Below are 22,515 nucleotides of genomic sequence, written 5' to 3'. Positions count from 1 at the left end.
CTCTCGCTGAGGTGCGGCAGACAAAATTGAGAGTGAAGTGGGTGAAGTGAAGTGAAAGAGGGTAATATTTGTTGTTTGCCTGAAATAGTGCACGCGCAGGTCCTCTTTATCATGATTTTGATTCTTATAAAGTCGTTATTACAGTTTCAAACCCCTCTCCCACTGACGCGTGGTAGGTCAAGATGGATGGATGTTGGGTTCGTCCATGGGTTGGATCTTTGTGCCATTATGGCGATGAGAGCCAGTCCCTCATTGAGCAATATCTCTCGCACTACCCTCATTACCAAGAGCCAAATCAGACGGTGATAGTACCTGGTCCCATTCAGCCGGAGCTCAACTGACTTGGAGTAGGAACTTCCCCAGGTTGAATTACAACTACGATCAATCAGTCGCCGCATCCATCATAATCCGTACTTGATTGAGACGCGAATTGCCAGAGCCGAGCTTCTCATCAAGCTGAGGTTCCCAGAGCTGGCTGTATCGGATGCACACAAGGCCTTACTCCTGACCTGTCGAGCAGTAAGAACCACATTACAACGTCTGCATGCAATTATACCTAACCTTCTGGTGACAGACTCAGGACACGTGGCCTGGTCGGAGCTGTTACGACCTCTACATACTCAAACGTGAGACGTCCCTTCTATTGGGCCAAGCTCTGTTCCTCGCCCGGTGCTTTGTCGAGTGCCTAGATCTCCTCCTGGGCATCTCACAACAAAACTACGTGCTCTATGGTCCGAAAAAGGAGGATTACGATACACTGACCAAGTCTACAAGACGCGCACTACGCTTGGAACGCCAACATCATTGGCAAGACAATAGCTTTAGAGAGGCAGAGAAAGAGTATCAAGATGAATTGCTCTCGAAAGGAGAAATCAAGTTGGTGCCATACCCATGGATACCAGACCTTCTATTTCGCCGCACGATGTCAACGATCGAGGATGCAAAATCGGAGCTCCAAAGACTCTCAAACGGTCGTGTCACCATAGAAGAGACTCAACTACGGGAAAGACTGCAACACGGTGGCCAGCTAACGTTAGATCAAGATGCATACGGCCTGTTTGCCATGGCTGACATAGCAGCAGGATCAAAGCTATTCGTGGATCGCACAGTAATCTGTGCAAACAGTGGCTCGTCTCGCTGTCCCGCATGCTGTGCGGACCTGACTGGTAATCGTTCTACCTTCTGGGCATCAGAAGAACTGTTCTGCGACGCTGCCTGTGCAGGAAGGCTGAACGCAGTGTGCCAACTCGGCGCATTGTACCAATGGAGCGGATACTACCAACGAACACACAGCCGTCTGAGCCAGCCCCCCAAAGATGAAGATCAGGCGCTGTTCTTTCGGGTACTCGCCGCCGTACACAAGCATACACGAGATCATTCTTCCGGCCACCCCCTTGAGTCCTGGCCCATCAATCGTTTGACAGCAGGCTACCATTCCGGTGCCACGAGAGCGTGGTCGTATACTGACGACGTTTGTGCACCACTGGAGGTCCTGGAGAAGCTCGGCGGTGATATATTCGAGGACAGTCTTTCTGAGGGGTGGGTGCTTGAGACTATTTCCAATCGTATCGCCACGAATGCTCGGGGGCTCGAATCGAATGAGGATCAAATCGCAGCAATCAATCCGCTTTACAGCTTTTTCAACCACAGCTGTAGACCCAATGTCGCAGCACTCGATGACGAGATGAACGGAACAAGTTCTGTGCGAATAGTAGCAAGAAAGGATATTGCTAGAGGGTCAGAGTTGTTTATCAGCTATCTATCGAACGAAGAGCTGCGGACAAGCTATGAAAACAGGAAGCAACTCTTGAGCGCATGGACTGGCGGGGACTGTCAGTGTATGAGGTGTGCCCATCGACGAGAGCGTCCGGACTCCAACGCGGCTTGCGTTCAGGAAGAACCTGAATGTGATGATTCTAATAAGGCAATTGCAAATGACAGCGAGGAAGAGGAAGAAGCTGTCATGACCAACAGCGAGGATAGTGACGATGAATCGGATGAGACAAGCATGGAGTTTTAGCACGATCAATTACTATTCAACAGAGAGTTGGGAGAACGTTTGCATGGGTTATGCAGGAATTTTGGCTGCATTGGACATGTGCGGCACGAATTGGGATTACATTGGATACACCCCCAACAAGGATGCTTTCGAAGGTCATAGCAGGCGAAACATTCTTTGTAACAAGGGTTTTTCTTCTCAAGTACCAGTGTATAATACACTCGAACATGGTCGCACCTTCACAGATGAAGGTCGAGTCGAGGCGGAAGCGAAGGTAGTTCTCTTCTCTTCAAGAACATAACATCAATGACATTTTGCGGCCATGAGATCATGATTGTGACACCAATTGGCCTAGTATTTCCAATCCCGTCTCGTCAAGTCATTCCTGCACGTAAATAGCACAGATATATCCTCATCCGCGTCAAAATATTGTGCTGTGAGTAGATTGTGGTTCATGTTGTCGCAAGGCTGAACTTGAAATTGATGTCACGTGGCATGAAATCTCCATGAGGCTGACCCCTTTCTCTTGGGTGTCCTCAACCTTCATTTATTTACTCTCCTGACAAGATTCTCGTACGAAAGCCAACCGAGTGGAGGAACATGGCCAAGATAGAGCTGTGGCACATTGGCAGTGTGGCCATTCTTGCTTTGATACTCCTCCACCTGTATTTGTCGCCGTACACGAAAGTCGAAGAGTCCTTCAACATCCAAGCCACACACGACATCCTGAAATATGGCGTGCCAACAAGTAACGTCTACCTCAAGCTCAAGGCTCAATACGACCACATGACTTTCGCCGGAGCCGTACCCAGGACATTCATTGGGCCTCTAATTCTGGCCGCCATAGCAAAGCCGTTCATTTGGTACGGCCAGCTTGACGGACTACAACAGCAACTGCTCGGTAAGCATACCACCCAAGCCCAAGTCTCTGTACCCGTTTCTAAGATGAGTTACAGTCCGGGGCGTACTAGGCCTCTTTAACGGCGCTGCCCTGATAAGCTATGCGTCGGGGGTAAGGCGAGCATATGGCGCCGCGGCAGCAAACTGGTACACCGTGCTCCAGGCCAGTCAATTCCACATCATGTACTACTCGTCACGGACGCTAACCAATATGTTCGCATTTGGGATCAGTATGTGCCTCATTGATCCAAGTCGATGGAGAAGAACGTCCGAGAGCTGATGTCCACGAAATAGCTACACTCGCCCTCCGTTTCCTCCTTCCAATGCCTCAACAACCACGAATCAAACACGCAAGACTAGCCCTCTACCTCCTGACCCTAGCGACCATCATCTTTCGCTCTGAACTCGCCCTGCTTCTAGCCTCTCAATGTTTCTATCTTCTCGTCAAATCCGCAAACCTGTCGTCAGCCATCTCTCTCGTCCGAACAATCTTCCTACCAGCCATCCTATCCGCGACAATCGCCGGCCTCTTCCTAACAGTCAGCATCGACACCATTTTCTGGCAATCGCGCACTCTCCTGTGGCCAGAACTCGCCGCTTTCCTGTCCAACATCTTCCCATCCAACGATAGTCTCGGCGCATCGGCCTGGGGTACATCACCATTGCACTGGTACTTCACATCAGCATTGCCACGACTCCTTCTCAACCCTGCCCTGCTGTTGCTGATACCATGGGGTCTAACAGCAACAACAACACTGCGCCCGGCACTCCTCGACCTCATACTCCCGTCTCTAAGCTACGTCGCCATCTACTCTATCTTACCGCACAAAGAAACGCGCTTTATATTCCCTGTCGTCCCACCGATAACGGCTGCCATTGCCGTCTGCGCAGCATATATCTCGAACCGCGCCGATCGTTCTGTGTTGTACAAACTCACTCACTACATTCTGATACTCACCACGGGTTTGACGACCATCTTCGCCACGGGCGTCCTTCTCCCGCTGTCCGCACTGACGTATCCTGGGGGTCAGGCTGTGGAAGCTCTACACGCAGTATCCGTCAACTATGCTCCTCAGCCGCAGATTCGCGTACACTTGACGAATCTCGCGCTGCAGACGGGCGTGACGCATTTTCTGGACGAGCCGTCCTTGGAGATCAGTGGTAGGCCTGTCTTTACGCTCCCTGGGTCGTCGGACGGTCGCAAGCCGACGATCAGATCGAAGCGTCCTACACGGTGGCTGTATGATAAGTGTGATAACGAAACGGAATTCCTGACACCCACTTTCTGGAGTCAATTCGATTATGTGGTCGTTGAGGATCCCAGTCGTGTGATTGGTGCGTGGGATGTCGTTGACAAGATTCCGGGGCTGGGTAAGCCCAAAATCCTACGACCTGACGTTGGGCGCGGGCTTCTGGTTCTGGGACCTAAACAGCAGAGGAGAGAAGATGATGGGTTTTCTAGGTTGACGGAGGCCATGTACGGGTCAGCAGCTAAATGGGCGTATGGGGTCGTGCATGACGTGCTCAGAGAGGGATTCGGCGCCGATAAGCTGCTAGGCAAGAGCTGGAGCTGGACGATGGGGTGGTGGGTGCATTGGGGGTTGGAGACGAAGTTGTACATTCTGAAGAGAGGCGAAACTCCGATCAGTCCATGAGACGACTGATAGGGTGAGTGGGCAAGCGATGGTTCATTACTATTGATGCAACTTTGCCATTCTGCTCTCCAGCCCTGAAACCATCTCGCCCACGACCTCGACGTTCCCTTTCATGGCGTCCTCTAGATCTGCCATGCCTTTCTCGACATCCTCAACCGCCTGTCTCCACTGCTTGATCTCCTCGCGAGTTTCTGCCTGACTTTTCTCCACTGCATCGAGATTGTTCTTAGCGTCGGCGGCCCCGGCGTGAATCACATGCAATTCCCTCAGCCGGTCTAGGACAGTTGGAAGGAGAGGCTGGAGGTTCTGGATGGTGGGGAGTACCTGGTACAAGGCTGTGATTTTTGTGGATTGCTCGTCCAGAAACACCTGGGATTGGATTTGCAAGGACTCGTCGCCTGGACCAGCTTGGTCGGCATCGGTCTTGTTGTTCGCAGATGCATTGGAGAACCCGCGGCGCGGTCGTGAGCCGCTGTATCCGAGCTGGCGCATACGCACTTCGTGTAGCTCGACGAGAGCTTGCTGGGCTTGTTTGCGGGAGGCAGTAAGGCGATCGGACTCGGCGATCAGGGTCTTCAATTTCGAGGAAACGCCGTTTAGAATTGGTGGAGGTTGAGAGTTGGAGGACGCCGTCGAGGATTTCGGCGCCAGCGTGTTGGACAATACTGTGATCTGCTTCGCTAGACCGTCCAGTGTCGGTAAGAGGGACAATGTCTGGGACTCGACGTTTGTGGAGGGAATACCCAGTGCAGCTTCGAGGGCGGTGAGTCTGTCTGAGAAAGCTGCCACAGCCGACAGAGCCGATGGTGCTGTTTGGGTGTCTTCCTTTTGAGCGGCCACAGGCCGGTTCGTCTCTTGGCCATTCCTCCGTATTGACCTTGCATCTAGTCTTGACAGAAATTGATTCTCCAGGCTTCCTGAGGACCTGGATCCTGCTTTTGTGCTCAGCTGATCGAGAACTTTGCTGAGTTGTTCGACACCATCCACATTGGCATCATGTTCGTCTTCACCGTCATGCTGTTCGACAGTCTCTTTGAGTTTCTCGTCGGTGTCTTTCTCTTGCTCTCGTTGCTGTATTTCAAGCCTGACTTCTTCGGCTTCACGTTTTAACCGGGCGAGCTTCCTGCTCAAGGTCTCGTCTTCGCTATCACTCAGGTCACCAAGTTCTTCTGCGCCATCTTCAAGCCGCCTCCGTCGTCGCCGTGAGCTGCGAGTCCGGTACGACCGTCGTGTGCCCGCGATTGTGTCTGAAAAGTCTACATCACGGGCATCCACTTGTGAGGGTTCGAATTTCCGCCTTGCTCCGTCTCGATCGAGGTGCTGTCTGTCCAGACCTGGACGCGCTTCATCTTCTGAAGGAGAGGGTGATATCGTGCGCAGTGTACCTGTCTGCCGAATTCAGTCAAAGCCGCCAAACTCTCGAAGCATCTGGAAGTTTACCTGCGCGGTAGATACATCGTCGGCTAATTCTGGGGTTTCGTAAATCTCAGGGGCAGCATCCTGTAACGATGATAGTCAGCATGAATTGTCCTTGAATTCGGCTATAATACTCACCACGTCTGGAAGATGGGCATATTTGCTGCTGACAGCCATGTTAGTCGGCTTTTCCTGGACTCGCCGTGTTCTCACTATAAGTGTTCGGGGACACTTTACGCGGTTCAAAGTTTAGTTGCACCAGTTTAGGCTTGAGGAACGTCACTTAGTAAACAGTCTTGGCGCGTTCGGCCTCCTCCCATACAATTTCACCAAGTGCCAGTGCATGCAAGCGACTCACGCTTCAGACTTCCAGAAGAAGAATTGACCTAGCCTTGTCGCTTACGACTGCTTTGCGAATTGAGAACCGGTCAAGAATGCACAGAACCCCATTCTGGGGTGGAAAGACTTCTTCTTCATCAGGCAGGTGTATGCATTTGACGACATGCCCTTACAAGCGCGACGGCGAGAACAATTTCAGATCCGCGAATGACCTCGAATGTGATCAATCGGGTGTATCACTACTCAGACGGAAGGCTATGTGGTGATCGATATGCGCACGTCAACAAAAAGAACAGAAGTGACATAACAGGTACGTCGGAGCGTGCCGGATCTTGCTAAACATGCCTACTCGGGAGGCGGAAGAACAGTTGCGGCGTCCTAGGTGAGAAATCTATGTGAGTAAGCGGACTTAGTCGTTGAATTGATAAGGACATTGATATTGAGTTGATATGCTAACAAACGGAAGAACCGGCCTCCACCCATGCATGGTACTTTGGTGGCAACAATCAAACACGCAAGCCGAAACACTTGATGCGACCCTATCGCATACCTGTACGTATATATCATATCAGCATATCATGCTCCATGGAATGCTTGTGTCCTCGTGGCACGGTCTGGTCGCGGTCGACCCAGACACGAATCAGGCCCAAGACGATGGAATTGGGGCCAGAGATAACGTTTGTCAACTTTGTTAGGCCCTGGGGAAACATGGCTTGGGGACGTTGGCAATGTCCGAAGCATCCACCACTATCGACTTAGCGGCTCGCTCAGGGCCTCCCCCAGATGGACCCATGGCATCTCTTATCTCTGTCTCTCGCCTATTGCAACCACTCACCGTCCAGCAATCGTCGATAACTTCATCATAGCTTCTTCGAACTCTACGCCCCCTCCCTGATAACAGCGTCAACTTTCCTGATCAAGCTCTAGTCCCTTGAGGATCACTAGGACGGCAAATCTGATGCTCCTTTCGCATCGAAAGTCCCTGCGCGCCTTAGAGCCGGTGACGAAGGTCAGTCCCTGTTGTATGTCCAGTGTGTCTTTTTGCTACTTATGGCTTGATTGACGCTCCTTGCTATCCCCTCTTTACATTGTTCTATCTGAATATTGCCTTCGTCGCCATCTTCGTTGAACTGTTGGAGCGTGCTTCATATATACACAGCTCGGGCCTATTCCTGCCGCCCGCCTTTGATTACCTCGGTTACTCTTGAGCACCTACAGCAAGCTCTGTCGCCATACCGAACACAACCGAAGTCGTTGCAGTCCATGAAAACAAACGACATCTTCCTGTTTGACCAAGAAACTAAAAGGAGATATCTATCATGAACGGAGATCGCAACCCCAGTACCGCTTCTGCGGGATATGGCCGCCATCTCAGCACCGCGTCTGCGACAGCGCGCAGGAAGTCGGTCGCGGACGAGCCCGTAACTTCCGTCCTGGCACCGGGCGCGGTCCCCGTCTTCGACCGAGAATTGACTGCCGATGAAGAGGTTCTTGCGTCTTTGGGATACAAGTACAGACACTATGGCCTCGTTGCAATACCCTGGCACTAACATATTGTCAGGCCCGAATTCAAGCGCGAGTTTTCACTATGGACATCGTTCTGTGTTTCTTTTGCCGTGCTGGGATTGCTTCCATCCTTCGCATCCACTCTGTACTACGGTATGGGATACACTGGCACACCAGGTATGGTTTGGGGTTGGTTGATCGCAATGGCGTTCATCCAGTGCATTGCCATGGGCATGGGTAAGCCTACTACCACTTCAGAAATGTCACGAACCATGCTAATCCGGATCAGCTGAATTGTGTTCCTCTATGCCCACTTCTGGTGGTCTATATTACGCAGCTGCAGTACTGGCACCCCCTGGCTATGGTCCTCTCGCATCCTGGCTTACCGGATGGTCGAATTGGCTTGCGCAAGTCACTGGTGCACCGTCGGTCAACTACGCATTGGCTTCCATGATCCTGGCAGCCGGCTCCATGGGCAACCCCGACTATGTCCCGCAGAACTACCAGGTTTGGCTTCTTACAACCTTCATCATGATCATTCACGGAATCATCTCGTCAATGCCAACTCGATGGATTGCCACGTTTAATTCCTATGGCAGCACCTTCAACATCATTGCGCTGGTAATTGTGGTCATCGCCATTCCCGCCGGTACAAACCGTCCCAGTCAAGGTCTACCACGCTTCACCAAAAGTAGCACTGTTTGGGGCAATTGGTATGACGGGACCGACTTCCCCAACGGAGTCGCTGTTCTCATGTCCTTCATTGCCGTCATTTGGACCATGTCTGGCTATGATGCTCCTTTCCATCTGTCCGAGGAATGCAGCAATGCCAATCTTGCGAGCCCCCGAGCAATCGTCATGACCTCAGGCTTCGGTGGTCTCTTTGGATGGTTCTTGCAATTAGTGGTGGCATACACAGTCGTCGACATTGACGATGTATTGGATTCCGATCTCGGTCAACCCTGGGCGTCTTACCTCTTGCAGGTTCTCCCCCAAAAGACGGCTATGGCTTTGCTTGCTTTGACCATCATAGCCGGTTTCTCAATGGGACAAGGCTGTATGATTGCCGCATCGCGAGTCACCTTCGCTTACGCCCGTGACGGTTGTTTCCCCGGCTCGAGATGGTGGAGCCAAGTCAACCCGCGCACCCACACCCCCGTCAATGCGGTCTGGTTCAACTGCACCATCGGCATCTGTCTAACCCTTCTTCTGTTCGGAGGTGCTGAAGTAATCGGGGCTATCTTCAGTGTCGGAGCTATTGGTGCCTTTGTGGCCTTTACCATTCCCATCACCATTCGGACCTTCTTTGTCGGCAATCGTTTCCGGCGAGGACCTTGGCACCTGGGGAAGTATTCATATCCGATCGGTGTTGCATCAACATGCTTTACTCTGGTGATGATTCCGATTCTGTGCCTGCCCAGTGTTACTGGGTCTGATCTGGATCCTTCACTCATGAACTACACGTGTCTTGTTTACGGTGGTCCGATGTTGTTCATCATCATATGGTGGTTTGTGAGTGCGCACAAATGGTTTACAGGTCCTAAAGTCAATATTGCCCATCAAATGCTTGGGAGAGAGGGCAACGTGCTCGAAGGTAAGGAGGAAGGCATGGATGATTCGGACCAAGCCTCGCCGGGCTACATGGCAAAGGATGTGGACAAATCAGCCGCAGTGTAATTATGGGAGGCGAAAGTTATACTTACAACCATGCTTGAGAGATTCACCAGGATAGTGGAAGCGAGTGGAGATTTGAATATTCTGGAGCGAAGCCTATCTGTATTTCGAGGATTGTCCATATTGTTGAAATTCTGATATACGACCTTTATGCAACCACTTAGTGAATGAAGCCCTTCGCAAATCCCGTGACTGCGCGTACTGTGACGCGTTGAGTAAGTTAGGCACAGGATCTTCCCCACACTATGATATCAATCATTCCCAAAGTTCGATCCTTTACTTAATCCCTGTGTGCTTCGTCTATCCCAGAGTGCCATTATGGCTCGAAACAGTCGACATGGTCCTTGAACCACAACCACCTTCAATACACAACCGACTCATGGGTACGCGTATACCACATCCTCCTTCAACCGGGTTTCATGACGACGATGATTTTCCCTCCCCACCTGCGAAGCGGCGCAAACCCACCGGTGCACACGGTGCAAACAGCCCTAAACGAGGTTCACCCCGAAAGGCAGTCTCACAACGGGCCATCAAGAATGAGATTCCAGACTCCGAGGACGAGGAGCCGTTTATAGACCAGGATGATGTTGCATTGCCGACTGTCCCTCGAACCACGCAGTTGGAGGCTACGCTGCCACCTGTTCAATCAGACGAAGAAGCCATTGAAGCTTATGAGGCCTACAAAGCCGGTGAATATGCCGACGAAAAGCAAAAACAGCAGGCGGACGGCACGACTCTGTCGAGACTAGAGTCACGATCTTGGGTAAGAGGTCGGAGTTCCATCTACGTCGATGCCTTCAACCTCGCCTTAGACACCGTCTTGGAGGAAGAAGAGCACCTTTTCAACCAGGCTGAATTGAAGCTTTTCAAGATATGGCGTGAGCTGGGATATCAAGCACAATACCTCTACGTACGGTTGTTCTTGCGGAAAACCAGTAAATGGTTTCGAGTCAAGGATCTGCAATATTACTCAGATATGACAGACATTGAAGCTGCAGTGGCAGATTTACAGAAGGATCGGCCGCTACCCACAGACGGAGATGAACCTGAGACCTTCCCGGGCGAACTCGAGCCACCAGAAGGTAGCTTCTTGGGGGAGAATTTCTCATTTGCAGAGTGCTCCTCAGAGCATATTACAACCTTGGACGAAGCAAGTAGCCTGCTCCTTTTGGACGAGCTAAAGGTTCTCGCGAAGGACGCCAAAGTGCAAGGGAAGAACAAACGCGAGTTGCTTAAAAACCTCCGTCGCACAAGTGGCAGGCAGGCAGGCCTGGGCTTCAAAGGATTTAGACGTACAGAAACGGCAGAATCCGTCGAAAGCGACGACACGAGATCAATGTACGAAGAAGACGAAGATCAGAGCTCTGGATCTAGGACACCCACTATGATCGGCAACAATCGAGACGCCCACTTCACCAAGAAGATTCTTCACCAGACAGGACGCTGCATCCGGCTTTCGCTGACTCCATTGAAACTGTTCGAACGGGTTCATCTCGTCTTTTATCGCAGTACAGAATGGACTGAGAAGAGTTTGACGACACTAATACTAGCGAAGATCTCGCGGCGCAATTTCCCTGAGTACATCGTGAGCCGGTCGACCACCATTTTCGAGTCGAGGTCACTCCTTCTCGAATTCGAAGCTAGTCTCCGCACTCAATTCCGTGTTGACAACATTCTCGAGTTCAATGGCACACCTGGCCGCAAGTCATTCGAAGAAGTCAAAGACATATTCGAAGCGGTATACCCACGATGGAAAGTATTGCTGGCTGAAGAGCAGAGAAAGGAAGAGCGAATCTACGAGAGTGGTGAAGGTGCCTATCTTCGCCGCTTCAGTCCAGCTTGGGTGTACACCCGAATCGTGCACAAGGGTCTCCAACCGCTAGCAAGGTTCAAGGAACATCTACGCGAGCACCAGATCTTGACCGAGCTCTTGGACCAGCGTCTCTTTCATGCCGCTCGCAGAGGAGCATGGTATCAACGCAAGGCCCTCCTCGAAGAACACTACATGCACGCTCTTACTCCAACCGAGAACCGCGCTGTCGAAGCGAACAAGAAGCACTGGAAACGAATAGCCCTAAATACCTGTGAACAGGGCCTTCAGGATAATGAATGCCACGTCATATACCACTACGACCTGCAGAAGCGTATCACGAAACTCGAAAAGCAGCTGCACGTACCTGTACGTGAGCAGCACGACTTCGGACACGTCCGACTCGGGAAGCCCTTTGAGCGGGACGTCGTCGGAATCAAGATCGAGAAAGATCGTGATGACACCCCGGCCAGAAGTCTTAGTCGCAAGAATAGTATGAACGTCAACGCTCCAGATTCGACAACGAAGCCTCCCACTCTGCAGCATCAACCCAGCACCTTTGGGGGAGGCAAGACTATTTGGCTCGATACTCTCGACACAAACGAGCACGTCAGCGTCGAAGCCATGTGCCTCTCACACTATCGGCACGTCCTAGGCTACAAGGGGTACCACAGCGAAGGCGGCATTTTGAGGACTATTTTCGGATTGTTATTCTACGATATACTCTTTTTCAACCCTTACATCCCAAACGTGTTTCAGACCGCGTACCAGACGTGTCCGCTCGACTTACATACAGACAGTTTCTTCTCGAGCCGCGTACCCGAGATTTTGCGGCGGGTCAACCAGATCTGCAATGACGAAGCGGTGGAGATCGCAAGTCAGGTATGGGACGACCACTTCGAGCGCAAGACGTGTATCGTTGGCGTGAGGTGGGATGGTTTCGAGCGTGACGATCTGTTCGAGTTGTTGGGCGCTTGGGATGGCCAGGCCCTGGGGACGGTCATGCTGGTCATGGCGCAGGAGTATCAGAGTCGAGGAGGCGGCGTGCCGGACTTGGTGCTTTGGAAGCCCGGAGACGGGAATGGGAGTGGTGGCGAGATTGTATTCAGTGAAGTCAAGAGCGCGAACGACAGGCTGAGTGATACCCAACGGCTGTGGATCAGTGTGCTGTTGGGCGCCGGCGTCAAGGTCGAGCTCTGTCATGCTGTTGCTGGGGAGGTGAGAAGGGAATAAGGCTAGACAGGGCCGTTGAATGAGCAGGAGCACGCCGAGCACAAGTCTAAGAGCATTCAATCTGTACATGGCATGCTCCATGTTGTAAATCACCTTCTTAGCGCCAGTCCATCTCTGACTCCTTCCCTATTCATCAACGATGTCCTCTGCGTTATGCATGATGCCCTTCTGGCACGCAGCACACGTTCCCATCTGTGTCATGCACGACGTCGTCCGGCCGGGCATCACGCTGTCCCTATCATTCGCCCTGATGGCACCCGCCCACTCCATCGCATAACCCTCTACACGATGATCCCAAGGGCGGTCACTCAATACAATGTACACACTCATCCAAGAAGCTGAATTGCTCAATTGAAAAAAAATCTAACAGTCAACCTCGCTATGCCGCAATCTCTGATGCGCCGAGGGGAGAACGCCACACATATGCACAGCCCCCATTATGTCTTTCTCTTTCCCATGCTTGTATACACACACACGTCACACTCAACCTCACCGGTATTGCACCATATCACATCCTCTTCCCGTTCCGCAGGTGAGTTCTTATGACGAAGGCTTTCCAAACCACCTCGGCCCCTCCGGTACCCGGACCCGTCCGAAATTCGTATCCAAATCCAACAGAATCTTCAACGCGTTTCGACTCCTAAGATACGGCAACGGAGCCTTAGCCTCTCTAAGACCAACGCCCGGCTCCATCTTCCCCGCCGCACTCCCCTTCGCAGCCTTCTGAGCCTCCGCCTCCTCACTACCCGGAAACGGGAACGACGTGCTGAGAACCTCATACGCCGCCAGCGTGAAACCAAATTGTGGGGACGACCTCAGAATTCTCGCGGGACCGCCCTTGAAGAAAGCTTTGAATCCCTCATCTTTCAAGATCTTGCGTGCACAGTCTGCAAGACCATTGTACGTGACGTCGCCCTTTCGTGCCTCGACCTGCAATCTCGTCTTGATCACGTCGCACGGCGTCGTGAGGTACGCAGCTGGCATGCCGGCAATGGCACCGGCCGTCAACAGCTGCAAGATACCGAGCTTCTGGGTCTGCGATTCACCGAACAGATCTCTCTTCAAGTGGCTGTACGTCGGGAAGTAGATGGCAGAGAAGGGAACGTCTCGCAACAGACATGCCGATGCGCCTTTGTACAAACCCAGAATACCCAGGTTGCGCACGATCCACATTGCCGATCGTTTAGGTACGTCGGCTTTCTTGGCCAACTCGCCTTGCACTTGTAGTCGGATTTTGACAATCTCCAAGGGGTTGGTGAAGACCTGCGACATACCAGATTAGCCATATGACACCATACGAAAGGAGGAATCAACGCACCACTTGACAGGCTCCTGCAGAACCACCTGCCAGGATCTCCGCACGTAGAGGAATAGCACCGGTCTGCTTATCCATGAATTTCCCACGAACCAGATCGTTGACCGTAAGTTTGATGGCTTTTTCGGGAGCCACGCCGACAAGTTGTGGCAGAACACCCGAGTACAAGCCTTTGAACCCTTCATTTCGGATGACCTTGCGCGCACAGTCTAATGAGTTCTCGTACAATCGCTCTCCCACTCGGTTACTTCTCTGGTTCTGCATTCGCGTCTTGACGAGATCGATGGGGTACACCATGAAAGCGCCGAAAGCGCCAGCGATACTGCCCAGTCCGAAGTGGTGTGCGGACTCGAGCATGCTGGACAGGAATTGTCTGGATTTGGATACGACGCGATCTGCTGTGTCGGTCACTGATTCTCCAAGTCTGGAGCTTTGCCAGCTTGCATCGAGAACTTTGGCGAAATCGTCCAATGCCAATCGGCCACCAGGGTGATCGAGACCGGCGAAGTGGAACAGGATGTCGGCTTCCATGGGAGTGTACAGGGAAAATCGAGTCAGTCGTGCGGCTTCGTTGAGGAATTCTGTCCGGTCAATTCGGCCGTCGGATGATTTCTTGGTTGCATTGCGAATGATGAGGTCTAGCAGGTCCATTTCCCGAATCACGTTCTGAAAAGCACGGACGTTGGCGTAGGAAATCTTGGTGCCGGTTGAGATGTTGCACAGGGTGGGTAGATTCTGGAGAAGATGATCTGAAAGCTTGTGTCCGGCGGTGGCACGGATGATACGTTCAAAGTCTTCAGGGTCGATGTAGCCGTCCTTGTCTTTGTCGTAGAGGTGGAATGCCTGTCGTATCCGTTCACCCTGCAGACCACGCATCATCTGTGCAAATTGTGGGTATGTCATCTCGTGTCTCTTCTTCTGACCACCAATGTATAATGAGGCCCATTCTGAATTGAAGTCGAAAGGTATGCTGTCTTGACCACGGTTCTGTTCGTAGATCTTCTGGAAGACTTCTGACTTGATTGAACCAGCTCCATCCACATCAAACAGTCTGAATGCGATCTCGTATTCTGCGTCTGGTTTGCCGAGCAAATTGTCAAAGGCAGCCCATTCACTCATTGAGATTCTGCCGCGCTTGTGTCGATCTGCGACACTAAAGAGGATGCCATACTGTTCTCGCTTGATTTTGTGCTGCACCCCAGGTTAGCTACACCTTCCATTTAAGATCGACGCCGAGAGATCGGTTGGGATGTACAAAAACTCACATAATCTTCCTGCGGTGGTGCAATAGCATTGATAAAATCCTCCTCATTCATGTACAGCTCACTCTCCTCACCATCTTGTCTGGAATTTTGGAAGAATGTGGTACGCGATTCGTTGGTCAGGCCGGTCGGGTGTGCAGAGCCCACCAGCGACTCTTTCACAGCTTCCGTCACGGTCGCCATAGTTTGAGATTAAAGGTGTCGCGCGATTAGTCGTCAAAGGTATGGTGGCAGGTCTTTCTTGATCGCTCGGAAACCGTTGTCCGATGTCGCGCGACAAGGGAAAAAAGGAGAACAGAGATGAACGAGATGGGTGAGTTCGAGGTGAAGCTGACTTCTTCCACCACTGGCCACAGAGGAGAAAGGTAGGATGTTCAACGAAGACACAATGAGTCTGAGCGACCAAGGGATCTGGGGAAATGGAATTGGAAACGCTCTGACAGTCTGGAGAAATTCGAGATTGGCCCTAAAGGGAAGGTTCGATCGGACTTTCTCGCAAGCACCAGCGAGAGCGCAGTTTGGCAGCGCAACCCCTTCGAGTGTCTCGGAAAACAAGTCTTTAGACTCTCCAAGAAATTGATTAAGGAAAAAAAGGTTTATCGCTAAAGGATTTAGCCGGAGTCTAAACTCCGGCAGGTCAAGGGACAGGCACGCCTAAGCACTGGGTATAGGGAGGGCTCTATACCCCTCAAAGCCTAGCGCCTAAGTTTGCTCGGTGTTGTCACTGTTGTGGCCCGGACGGACGACACTAGACATCTATCGGCATCAAAAGGGCGTGTTGCCGTTGTTTTACCGCTTTACTGCGGAAGTTTGTCTTCGGATCAAGGGAGTACCAAGAACAATCGGACCTGTCAAGACGAAAACCAGGACAAACTGAGTAATTGTGATCATTTGTCCAGGGCCTTTTTGTCATTATACGCCCTAGTATACACACAATTGTACATCAGATCTAAGGATACATTGCCCGTTGCCCATTGCGCCGGTCGCAAAAAAGGAAGGGACGTCGCAGAAAAATAACCTGCCCCTTGTTTTCGTCATACCGTCATGAACCATTCCGGGCTGAGATGGTCTGTCCACATTTACTGACCTTCACCTCCTCTGTACGGGGCATAAGGATAATGCATATCAGCTTCCGACAACAAGTATTGCACCTTGGGAAGACTTTGTGGTTGACCCGCCCCGATTTCACTGGCACGTCGACTGTGCCCTGCATGTCCAAGGCTGATGCCGCTATCGTCCGTGTTTTCACGTTCCTCTGTCGATGATGAGATGTGGTCCCATTCACCTAGTGCTGCTTGACCAGAACTCGCTCGAGACCTGGTTCTTCCGTGCTGAGGACGCGTCCTCAATCCTCGACAGCCTTGTTGGAGAATCTATTGTCAAAGATTAGCTGTTGGAGTAGACACATTCGGGGAAAAGGGAACCACCTACAACTCTCTCCACGTCTTCCCATTTCTCCCCAACACTATCGGCGATAGAGCGCCAAACTTGTTCACGTACTCGATTGTACCGGGAGACCACCTTCTGGGTCCTGGCCTCGTCCCAGGTTGGATCCCTCGCTTTGATCAATAACCTATCATGCCTCTTCCGACATGCATTTCCTGTTTTGTGGGGAAAGTATCGTCGATGTATCTCGTCCCAGGCTAATCCTTCGCCTTTTGCTTTGATGAGGGTCTCATCTTCCTCTGGCGTCCAGGGTCCACTCTGTCCCGGTCGTGGCCCTGACTCCTGCGCATTGTGGATGTTTGGCATTGATTGAGGTCGCACAGGTTGCATGTAGGTGGGCATCATGGTCTGTTGAGCGTATTGCATTTGAGGGTCTTGCAAGTGTTGTTCAGCCCAGCTCATGGTCGGTTGTTGTGGCGGCGGCGGCCATGCTGCCATATTGGGAGTCATAGTGGCGGCCATGTGCGTCGCAGACGACATGTTGGCTGAGTCTCGCAAGCTGTAAGGCACAGCCCTTTCTGAAGGTCGGCGGATAGTACGCTGAGGTGGCATGACTGGTCGCGTGATTATGCTCATAGTCCCGCAGAATGAAGCGTAGGTCGAAGAAGAAGTGGCCGGGATACAGAGGGATGGATATTATGATTATGGATGCCGATGAACAACGAGCGTGCGACTCAAAGAAAACAGCGACAGAAGAAGCCCTTGGAAAGCTTGACGACTGGACCACAACAGATTTGGATACCTGAGTAACTTGAGCCTGGCCACCTGCTTATGAAGAGATGATACCCAGCGCAGACAAACCTCGCATAGAACTCGAAACACGCGGGCGTCAATTTGGATCGGGAGCATAACGAAACTTAGCACCTCAGATGTAGTCTGGCCAACTCTCTAACACTGCCGAGGAGGTTTGCAACGGCGCATAGGTCAGTGCAAGAGACGTTGGTCGATGGGAGGAGAAGCACGAGCGTCATTGGATCAAGGTGCCATAACGGCAGACTTGAGACTTCAGAAGCTCAGCCTTGCGACGGGTGGACAAACAGGTGGGTCAAACCAACGTAGTTCGGCAATATATTTGGTAGCAAACCCTGCTGGTATTCAAAGCGAGCCATTCGGGGCGCCTTCCTCGGCGGCTGTCGACGAGGCGAATCTCAGTAGCCGCTGAGAGCAGCGACTGGATGGTAAAGGAACCGTTCATATCTGCGATCTCGGCAAAACCTACTTGTCGAGGATCCACGAGGCAGACTGCCGATTGATGCGGCTTTACATGCCCCAGAGAGCCAGAAACAACCATGACTGCACGCAAGGTATTGGCTGCATGGCTGAGGTGACGTGCAAACCCTCGAGGGAGCATTTAGCACGCTTCTGATGCTCTCCAATCCCACCGATGAAGATCTTGGACCAACCTTGGGCATCATCAAGTGCCATGATTGACCAGTCTACATCGTGCCGCTCATTGCTCAAGCGGGTCTACCCTGGTGAAAGCTTCGGCATCGTTGAATCCAAAGATGCGATTGTAAGGAGGATAAAACTTTGTCGTCTATCAAGCGCTTAAGGACTAAATTTAGTCCTTCAGCTCCGGATGAGATGATTGGCGCGCCAAACATACCTCTCAACCCACTTTCAGATTGATGGTGGTCAATCAGTAGACATTGGCCTTTAGCAGATTAGGAGGCAGAAGGCAGGCGACCAGGTCAAGGGATTTTAGATGATGAGGTGTTGCATGCTCTTCGCTCTGAAAGAATGCAGGCTGTTGCCAAGAACATCGAGCCTTTCAGTCGCAGACCGGTCCAGTCCCTATGCGCAGTTCAATCCGGTGCAGACGTACAGTAGCACACAGTGTGAATGCTTGTGGCACGAAAAATTCACTGGAGAAGGCAGACTGGCTTGTCTCTGCGATCAGCACCTTCCGACGGAAGTTGTGGACACTGGAAAGAGCAGGCACGAACTTCAAGTGGGAGAGTGCGAGTACTACTGCTATCTAGTGTTATTTTCGCATTGTTCACTGCCATTGTCGATGCTGTCCCAGGCACTCAGCATTGGGCATTCTTCTCTTCATATATCGTCAAAAGTCGTTAAGTCGGCCACTCTTCCACCTGTTCAACCAATTGTATCAACAACCCCTAGAGAAGGTTGATACCACAAGAACACTAAATCCTCATCAAAGCGTTATCATCAGCGCATTTCATCTTCTTTGCCACCTCCGCTCTTCCTTGGACATCTTCGCATAGTGACCGTAGTACTCCTCATCCTCAATCGGGGTAATGCAGTGCACGACAGGGTCTTCTGAGAAAGACAGTTGCCGTCTCGCCGGTGTGGATGACCTGGAGCTCTTCTTCAATATGCTTCGGGAGGAACTCGAGTTGACATATGCATATGTTGGCTGTTGCATAGTCGAGTATCCTCTCTGGTTCAGTCTGGTGTTGCGTTGTGTTGGGCTGATGGGTGAAGGAGACACGGGTGACCTCAGGGGTGTCAGAGGTGACTTCAACGACAAAGAAGGTCTGGCTGCTTGAGAGGCGGTGGACGTAGAAATGCTCAAAGACAACTTTGGCTTAGCAACTCGTGAGGCAAGCATATTGAATGTGCTATTGTTTGATTGTTGATAATAGTTGGTATAGATGTTGTTAATTTGCAAAGGGTAGACTGTAGATGGGCTCTCAGAGCACTGATGTCGATATACAGGATAAAAAGATGTTGAGATGTGGAGATTTAGTTGGCAGTAAATAGAACAGTATGATGCAATAGGAGGATTGGACCAGCCAATTTTAGAATATGCGGAGTATAGAGAAAGAACAAAAATAGAGATGCAAGGAGAGTCCAGACAATCAATGTTTGGAATGGAGGAAGGAAAGAGAGGTCGCTGAGGTGGTCGACGGGCGCGTATCTTTATATCTTCGAAACATGGGGAGAGCTCCAGGTCGGGCCTGGCTGACTCCCCATTCGTCCTTCGTCACACAGATGGCCCGAGCGTCGACCTCAATGCAACCAATGACCGCCCTCATCGAGGCGCTCACATTTTGTGATATTGCTGCATTCTGTTGCATTCGTCCAATGGACAGTGCAGCTAGATTTCAATCTCAATGTATGCGTGGTGACATATCATTTCTGATGGTCTAGATTGTTATCAACGACCAACCACCTTCCGCCGCACTGTGTTTTCACAGCTCCAACCCACCTTTTACGACGATTTCGAAAGTGCTGCAGACTTTCACCGCAGACTATCGATTTTTGCGAACTGGTCACTTACCTTCTTTGTGATGCTGCAGTTCAATAGTCTGTTGAACATGACTGCTTTCCTCTCCACACCCTTCAATCCAGTGATGAAAGCCACAATAAGCGATGCATCAGATGCATCATTAGTTGCTGATAAGGAAATGCAACTGTCAACAAACCGGCAGGTAGTAAGTAGGACGACATGACTGGACCGTGATTGCACAGAAGAAACGCAAATCCTACCTAGCCACCTACCCCAGTTCAATGCCAAGCTTCGACCAGAGGTTCGGACTTCTCAATGGGTTTGTGGAACGACAGGATGCCCAACCCGTCATGCCCATCACAGCGCGATATGTGTTCGGGACATGCCGAACAACATCAAGTACAGGTAGCTGCATCTAGCATACCATGTACGTTGAAGATTCCTAGCACCAAAAGACAGTGCACACCTGAGAGATTGTACGATGCGGTGTTCAAGTCGACAAAAGCATACACTGCGATGAGTTTCTGGTCATCGCTGGAGTTTGGAAACCAAACGGTGCACGCGACCAGTCGGTTGTGAGGTCTTAGGTGGTGGTGGCACAGTTTTGGCAGTTGACAGCAGCTAGCGACGCAAAACTCGGCGCATCACAGTATGTGTCAATATGCTGTCAAAACACAAGATACGCCACGGCTTGTAGCAAGACTCTGCCAATGTCAGCAAGTCTCCCTGTGAACACTTACACCATAAGAATAGCAGGTGATCAGGCTGTTGACTGTTTGTGAAAATTGCCACATTTGAATGTCGGAGGGCTGGTCATTGAGCGTAGAAAGGTATGTCAGAGCTTCGAAGCACTGATGATGCGAGATGGGGGAATATGTGGCGACCTGAGGGTGAGTTGACATGGGCGACTCAAAGACTGGTGACTGGAACTACTGGCGTCTAGTGCATGGCGTATACGGCGAGTCATGTTTTTGTTATGTTTTGAAATTGCAACGTGCGTAAGGCAAAGATGTGAGTCGAGACCGACGTCGTCTTTTGTGCGAGGGCGAACTATCGAGGTTGAAGCAAGGCGGTAAATGAAAGTATGGTTTGCTGAGTGCCGCAACAGACTCATGATGATTCAGTCGAGCAAAAAGAAAGACCCAGCCGGTATCGTTGTGATACATGTCGACAATTATGCCGTCAATAAGAAGCAGATCCGACTCTGAAGGGACTGTCTGCCCGGACCATGAACCGTGATTCCGAAGCGCCGAGAGTGAGACAAGCTCTCCAACCCGGAAACAACACAATGATGCTTTTGTAGCCGCAGCTTTCGGTGACTGAGTCGCGCAAGTACATGGAGGAAATCGAAAAGGCAATGTTTGCAAGCCGAAAGCCCACAACTCGGTTGGCGCCGTAGCCTGCTGAAGCAGCCCGGGTTCGTTTGCTTACCTGCTGGCATAACGGTCTTCGCGAGGATAGTCTCGGCTGCCGGTGTACTCGCGAGCAGGCGCATCCTCACGGGCAGCAGGAGGGTAGCTACGCTCGGCATCGCGCTCGTAGTATCCACGTCGATCGCCGCCGCCGCCGCCGCCACCGCCGCCTCCGCTGGCGCTGGCGCTGCCGCCACCGCGTCCACCACTGTAGCCGCCTTCGTCACGTCTGCTTTCGTATCGATCGATGCCGCGGCCGCCATAGCTGTCGTCTCTGTCACGTCTGGAGCCGCCGCCGCCATAGCCACGACGTTCATAGTCATCGCCATATCCACCACCACCACGGCGGTCATAGTCGTCGTAGCGAGAGCCACCACGGTAGTCATCGCGGCGCGGCGGACCTCCCCGACGGTCGTCATAGCGGTCGCGGTAGCCACCTCGCGGCGGGCCACCGCGTCCACCACCCATTGGACCTTCTATAATGTTAGCGTGATGAGGATAGCACATCAGTCTGGAAGCCTTACCGCCACGCTTAGGAGGGCCGAAATATTTGCCTGGTGTGGGGCTGCGAGGCCGAGCACGACGAGCCTTTTCAATGCTCAAAGTTCGACCTTCAATCACCTCACCTTGTAGTCCTTCTCTAGCAGCCTCAGCTTGATCGCCTGTGACCATTTTGACGAAGCCGAATCCACGAGATTCCTTGGTATGAGGGTCGAGCATGATTGAGCAGTTCTCGACCTCACCATACTTCTCGAAGAGACGCGTGACATCGCTCTCAGTCAAGCGTGGATGAATGCCAGTGACGAAAAGGTTCGAGCCAGGATTCTGCGCGCCGTCATCTTCGGAATCCTTCATTCGGGTGTCAGAGGGCGGTGGTGGGCTGTGAGGTTGTTAGTATGGTTAAGACAAGGGACTATGGACTTCGCTTACGGTCTGTCGCGGCCATTGGGAGATCGGCTGCGGTTGCGCTCGTCTCGATCACCACGCGGTGAAGCTGATCGGTCGCGGCCGTAAGCACGATCGTCTGCGAGATACAAGTCAGTAACTAGTCATAGCTCAAGGGTTGATTGGAGCCGTACCTTCATAGCGAGCGGCGGAATCCTCGAAGTCAGCCATCTTGGTTGATGAGAATAGCGTGAGTCAAGGGGTGAGAAAAAGCTGTGTACTGCAACAAGGCAGAAGAAGAGGTCACGGGGGATGGATGTGAGAAAGATCGAGTGAAATGGGAAAGAATGAAGATGAACAACAATATCAAGCCGTTCCGCAGTGAAGTCAGGATGGCTGTTGCTTGGAAGGATTGTTGTGAGGCTGTGAAGATGATGGGAAGGCGAAAATTAAAGGACACGGCC

The 22,515-nt window shown here is 51.7% G+C and overlaps 9 protein-coding genes across 9 annotated transcripts; 4 read left to right on the top strand and 5 right to left on the bottom strand.

The window, feature by feature from the left end:
* Positions 1-182: 182 nt before the first annotated feature.
* EDD37DRAFT_646914 (uncharacterized protein) lies at positions 183-2,020 on the top strand (the record flags this gene model as incomplete). The annotated part of the gene is made up of 3 exons (XM_062817793.1): positions 183-302; positions 352-519; positions 575-2,020. The coding sequence occupies 3 exons, from the start codon at positions 183-185 to the stop codon at positions 2,018-2,020; spliced, it is 1,734 nt and encodes a 577-aa protein (XP_062673115.1).
* A 579-nt stretch (positions 2,021-2,599) lies between these two features.
* On the top strand, positions 2,600-4,554 carry EDD37DRAFT_646913 (alpha-1,6-mannosyltransferase; the record flags this gene model as incomplete). Its single annotated transcript, XM_062817792.1, has 3 exons — positions 2,600-2,900; positions 2,956-3,129; positions 3,194-4,554. The coding sequence occupies 3 exons, from the start codon at positions 2,600-2,602 to the stop codon at positions 4,552-4,554; spliced, it is 1,836 nt and encodes a 611-aa protein (XP_062673114.1).
* A 20-nt stretch (positions 4,555-4,574) lies between these two features.
* EDD37DRAFT_677067 (dynactin 2) lies at positions 4,575-6,147 on the bottom strand (the record flags this gene model as incomplete). Its single annotated transcript, XM_062819594.1, has 3 exons — positions 4,575-5,943; positions 5,995-6,054; positions 6,109-6,147. The coding sequence occupies 3 exons, from the start codon at positions 6,145-6,147 to the stop codon at positions 4,594-4,596; spliced, it is 1,449 nt and encodes a 482-aa protein (XP_062673113.1). The 3' UTR covers positions 4,575-4,593.
* A 1,201-nt stretch (positions 6,148-7,348) lies between these two features.
* Positions 7,349-9,635, top strand: EDD37DRAFT_256230 (amino acid permease-domain-containing protein). The gene is made up of 3 exons (XM_062810738.1): positions 7,349-7,819; positions 7,871-8,052; positions 8,105-9,635. The coding sequence occupies exons 1-3, from the start codon at positions 7,629-7,631 to the stop codon at positions 9,490-9,492; spliced, it is 1,761 nt and encodes a 586-aa protein (XP_062673112.1). The 5' UTR covers positions 7,349-7,628; the 3' UTR covers positions 9,493-9,635.
* A 128-nt stretch (positions 9,636-9,763) lies between these two features.
* EDD37DRAFT_621768 (uncharacterized protein) lies at positions 9,764-12,842 on the top strand. Its single transcript, XM_062816012.1, has one exon. The coding sequence runs from the start codon at positions 9,827-9,829 to the stop codon at positions 12,533-12,535; it is 2,709 nt and encodes a 902-aa protein (XP_062673111.1). The 5' UTR covers positions 9,764-9,826; the 3' UTR covers positions 12,536-12,842.
* On the bottom strand, positions 12,843-15,733 carry EDD37DRAFT_621767 (olfactory receptor). Its single transcript, XM_062816011.1, has 3 exons — positions 15,116-15,733; positions 13,854-15,041; positions 12,843-13,798 (listed from the first exon to the last, which is right to left on the bottom strand). The coding sequence occupies exons 1-3, from the start codon at positions 15,293-15,295 to the stop codon at positions 13,076-13,078; spliced, it is 2,091 nt and encodes a 696-aa protein (XP_062673110.1). The 5' UTR covers positions 15,296-15,733; the 3' UTR covers positions 12,843-13,075.
* A 427-nt stretch (positions 15,734-16,160) lies between these two features.
* EDD37DRAFT_255902 (uncharacterized protein) lies at positions 16,161-17,368 on the bottom strand. The gene is made up of 2 exons (XM_062810737.1): positions 16,544-17,368; positions 16,161-16,485 (listed from the first exon to the last, which is right to left on the bottom strand). The coding sequence occupies exons 1-2, from the start codon at positions 17,132-17,134 to the stop codon at positions 16,192-16,194; spliced, it is 885 nt and encodes a 294-aa protein (XP_062673109.1). The 5' UTR covers positions 17,135-17,368; the 3' UTR covers positions 16,161-16,191.
* Positions 17,369-18,716: 1,348 nt separating this feature from the next.
* On the bottom strand, positions 18,717-19,258 carry EDD37DRAFT_255899 (uncharacterized protein). The gene has a single exon (XM_062810736.1). It carries the CDS (start codon positions 19,131-19,133, stop codon positions 18,741-18,743), a length of 393 nt encoding a protein of 130 aa, XP_062673108.1. The 5' UTR covers positions 19,134-19,258; the 3' UTR covers positions 18,717-18,740.
* A 1,923-nt stretch (positions 19,259-21,181) lies between these two features.
* On the bottom strand, positions 21,182-22,282 carry EDD37DRAFT_606044 (uncharacterized protein; the record flags this gene model as incomplete). The annotated part of the gene is made up of 3 exons (XM_062814853.1): positions 21,182-22,046; positions 22,097-22,190; positions 22,246-22,282. The coding sequence occupies 3 exons, from the start codon at positions 22,280-22,282 to the stop codon at positions 21,182-21,184; spliced, it is 996 nt and encodes a 331-aa protein (XP_062673107.1).
* Positions 22,283-22,515: the final 233 nt, after the last annotated feature.

This window comes from Exophiala viscosa (assembly GCF_022695815.1).
Source record: "Exophiala viscosa unplaced genomic scaffold EDD37scaffold_2, whole genome shotgun sequence".
NCBI lineage: Eukaryota > Fungi > Ascomycota > Eurotiomycetes > Chaetothyriales > Herpotrichiellaceae > Exophiala > Exophiala viscosa.
Note: the sequence above shows the minus strand (reverse complement) of the source record. Positions and strands in the feature narration are given on the sequence as shown.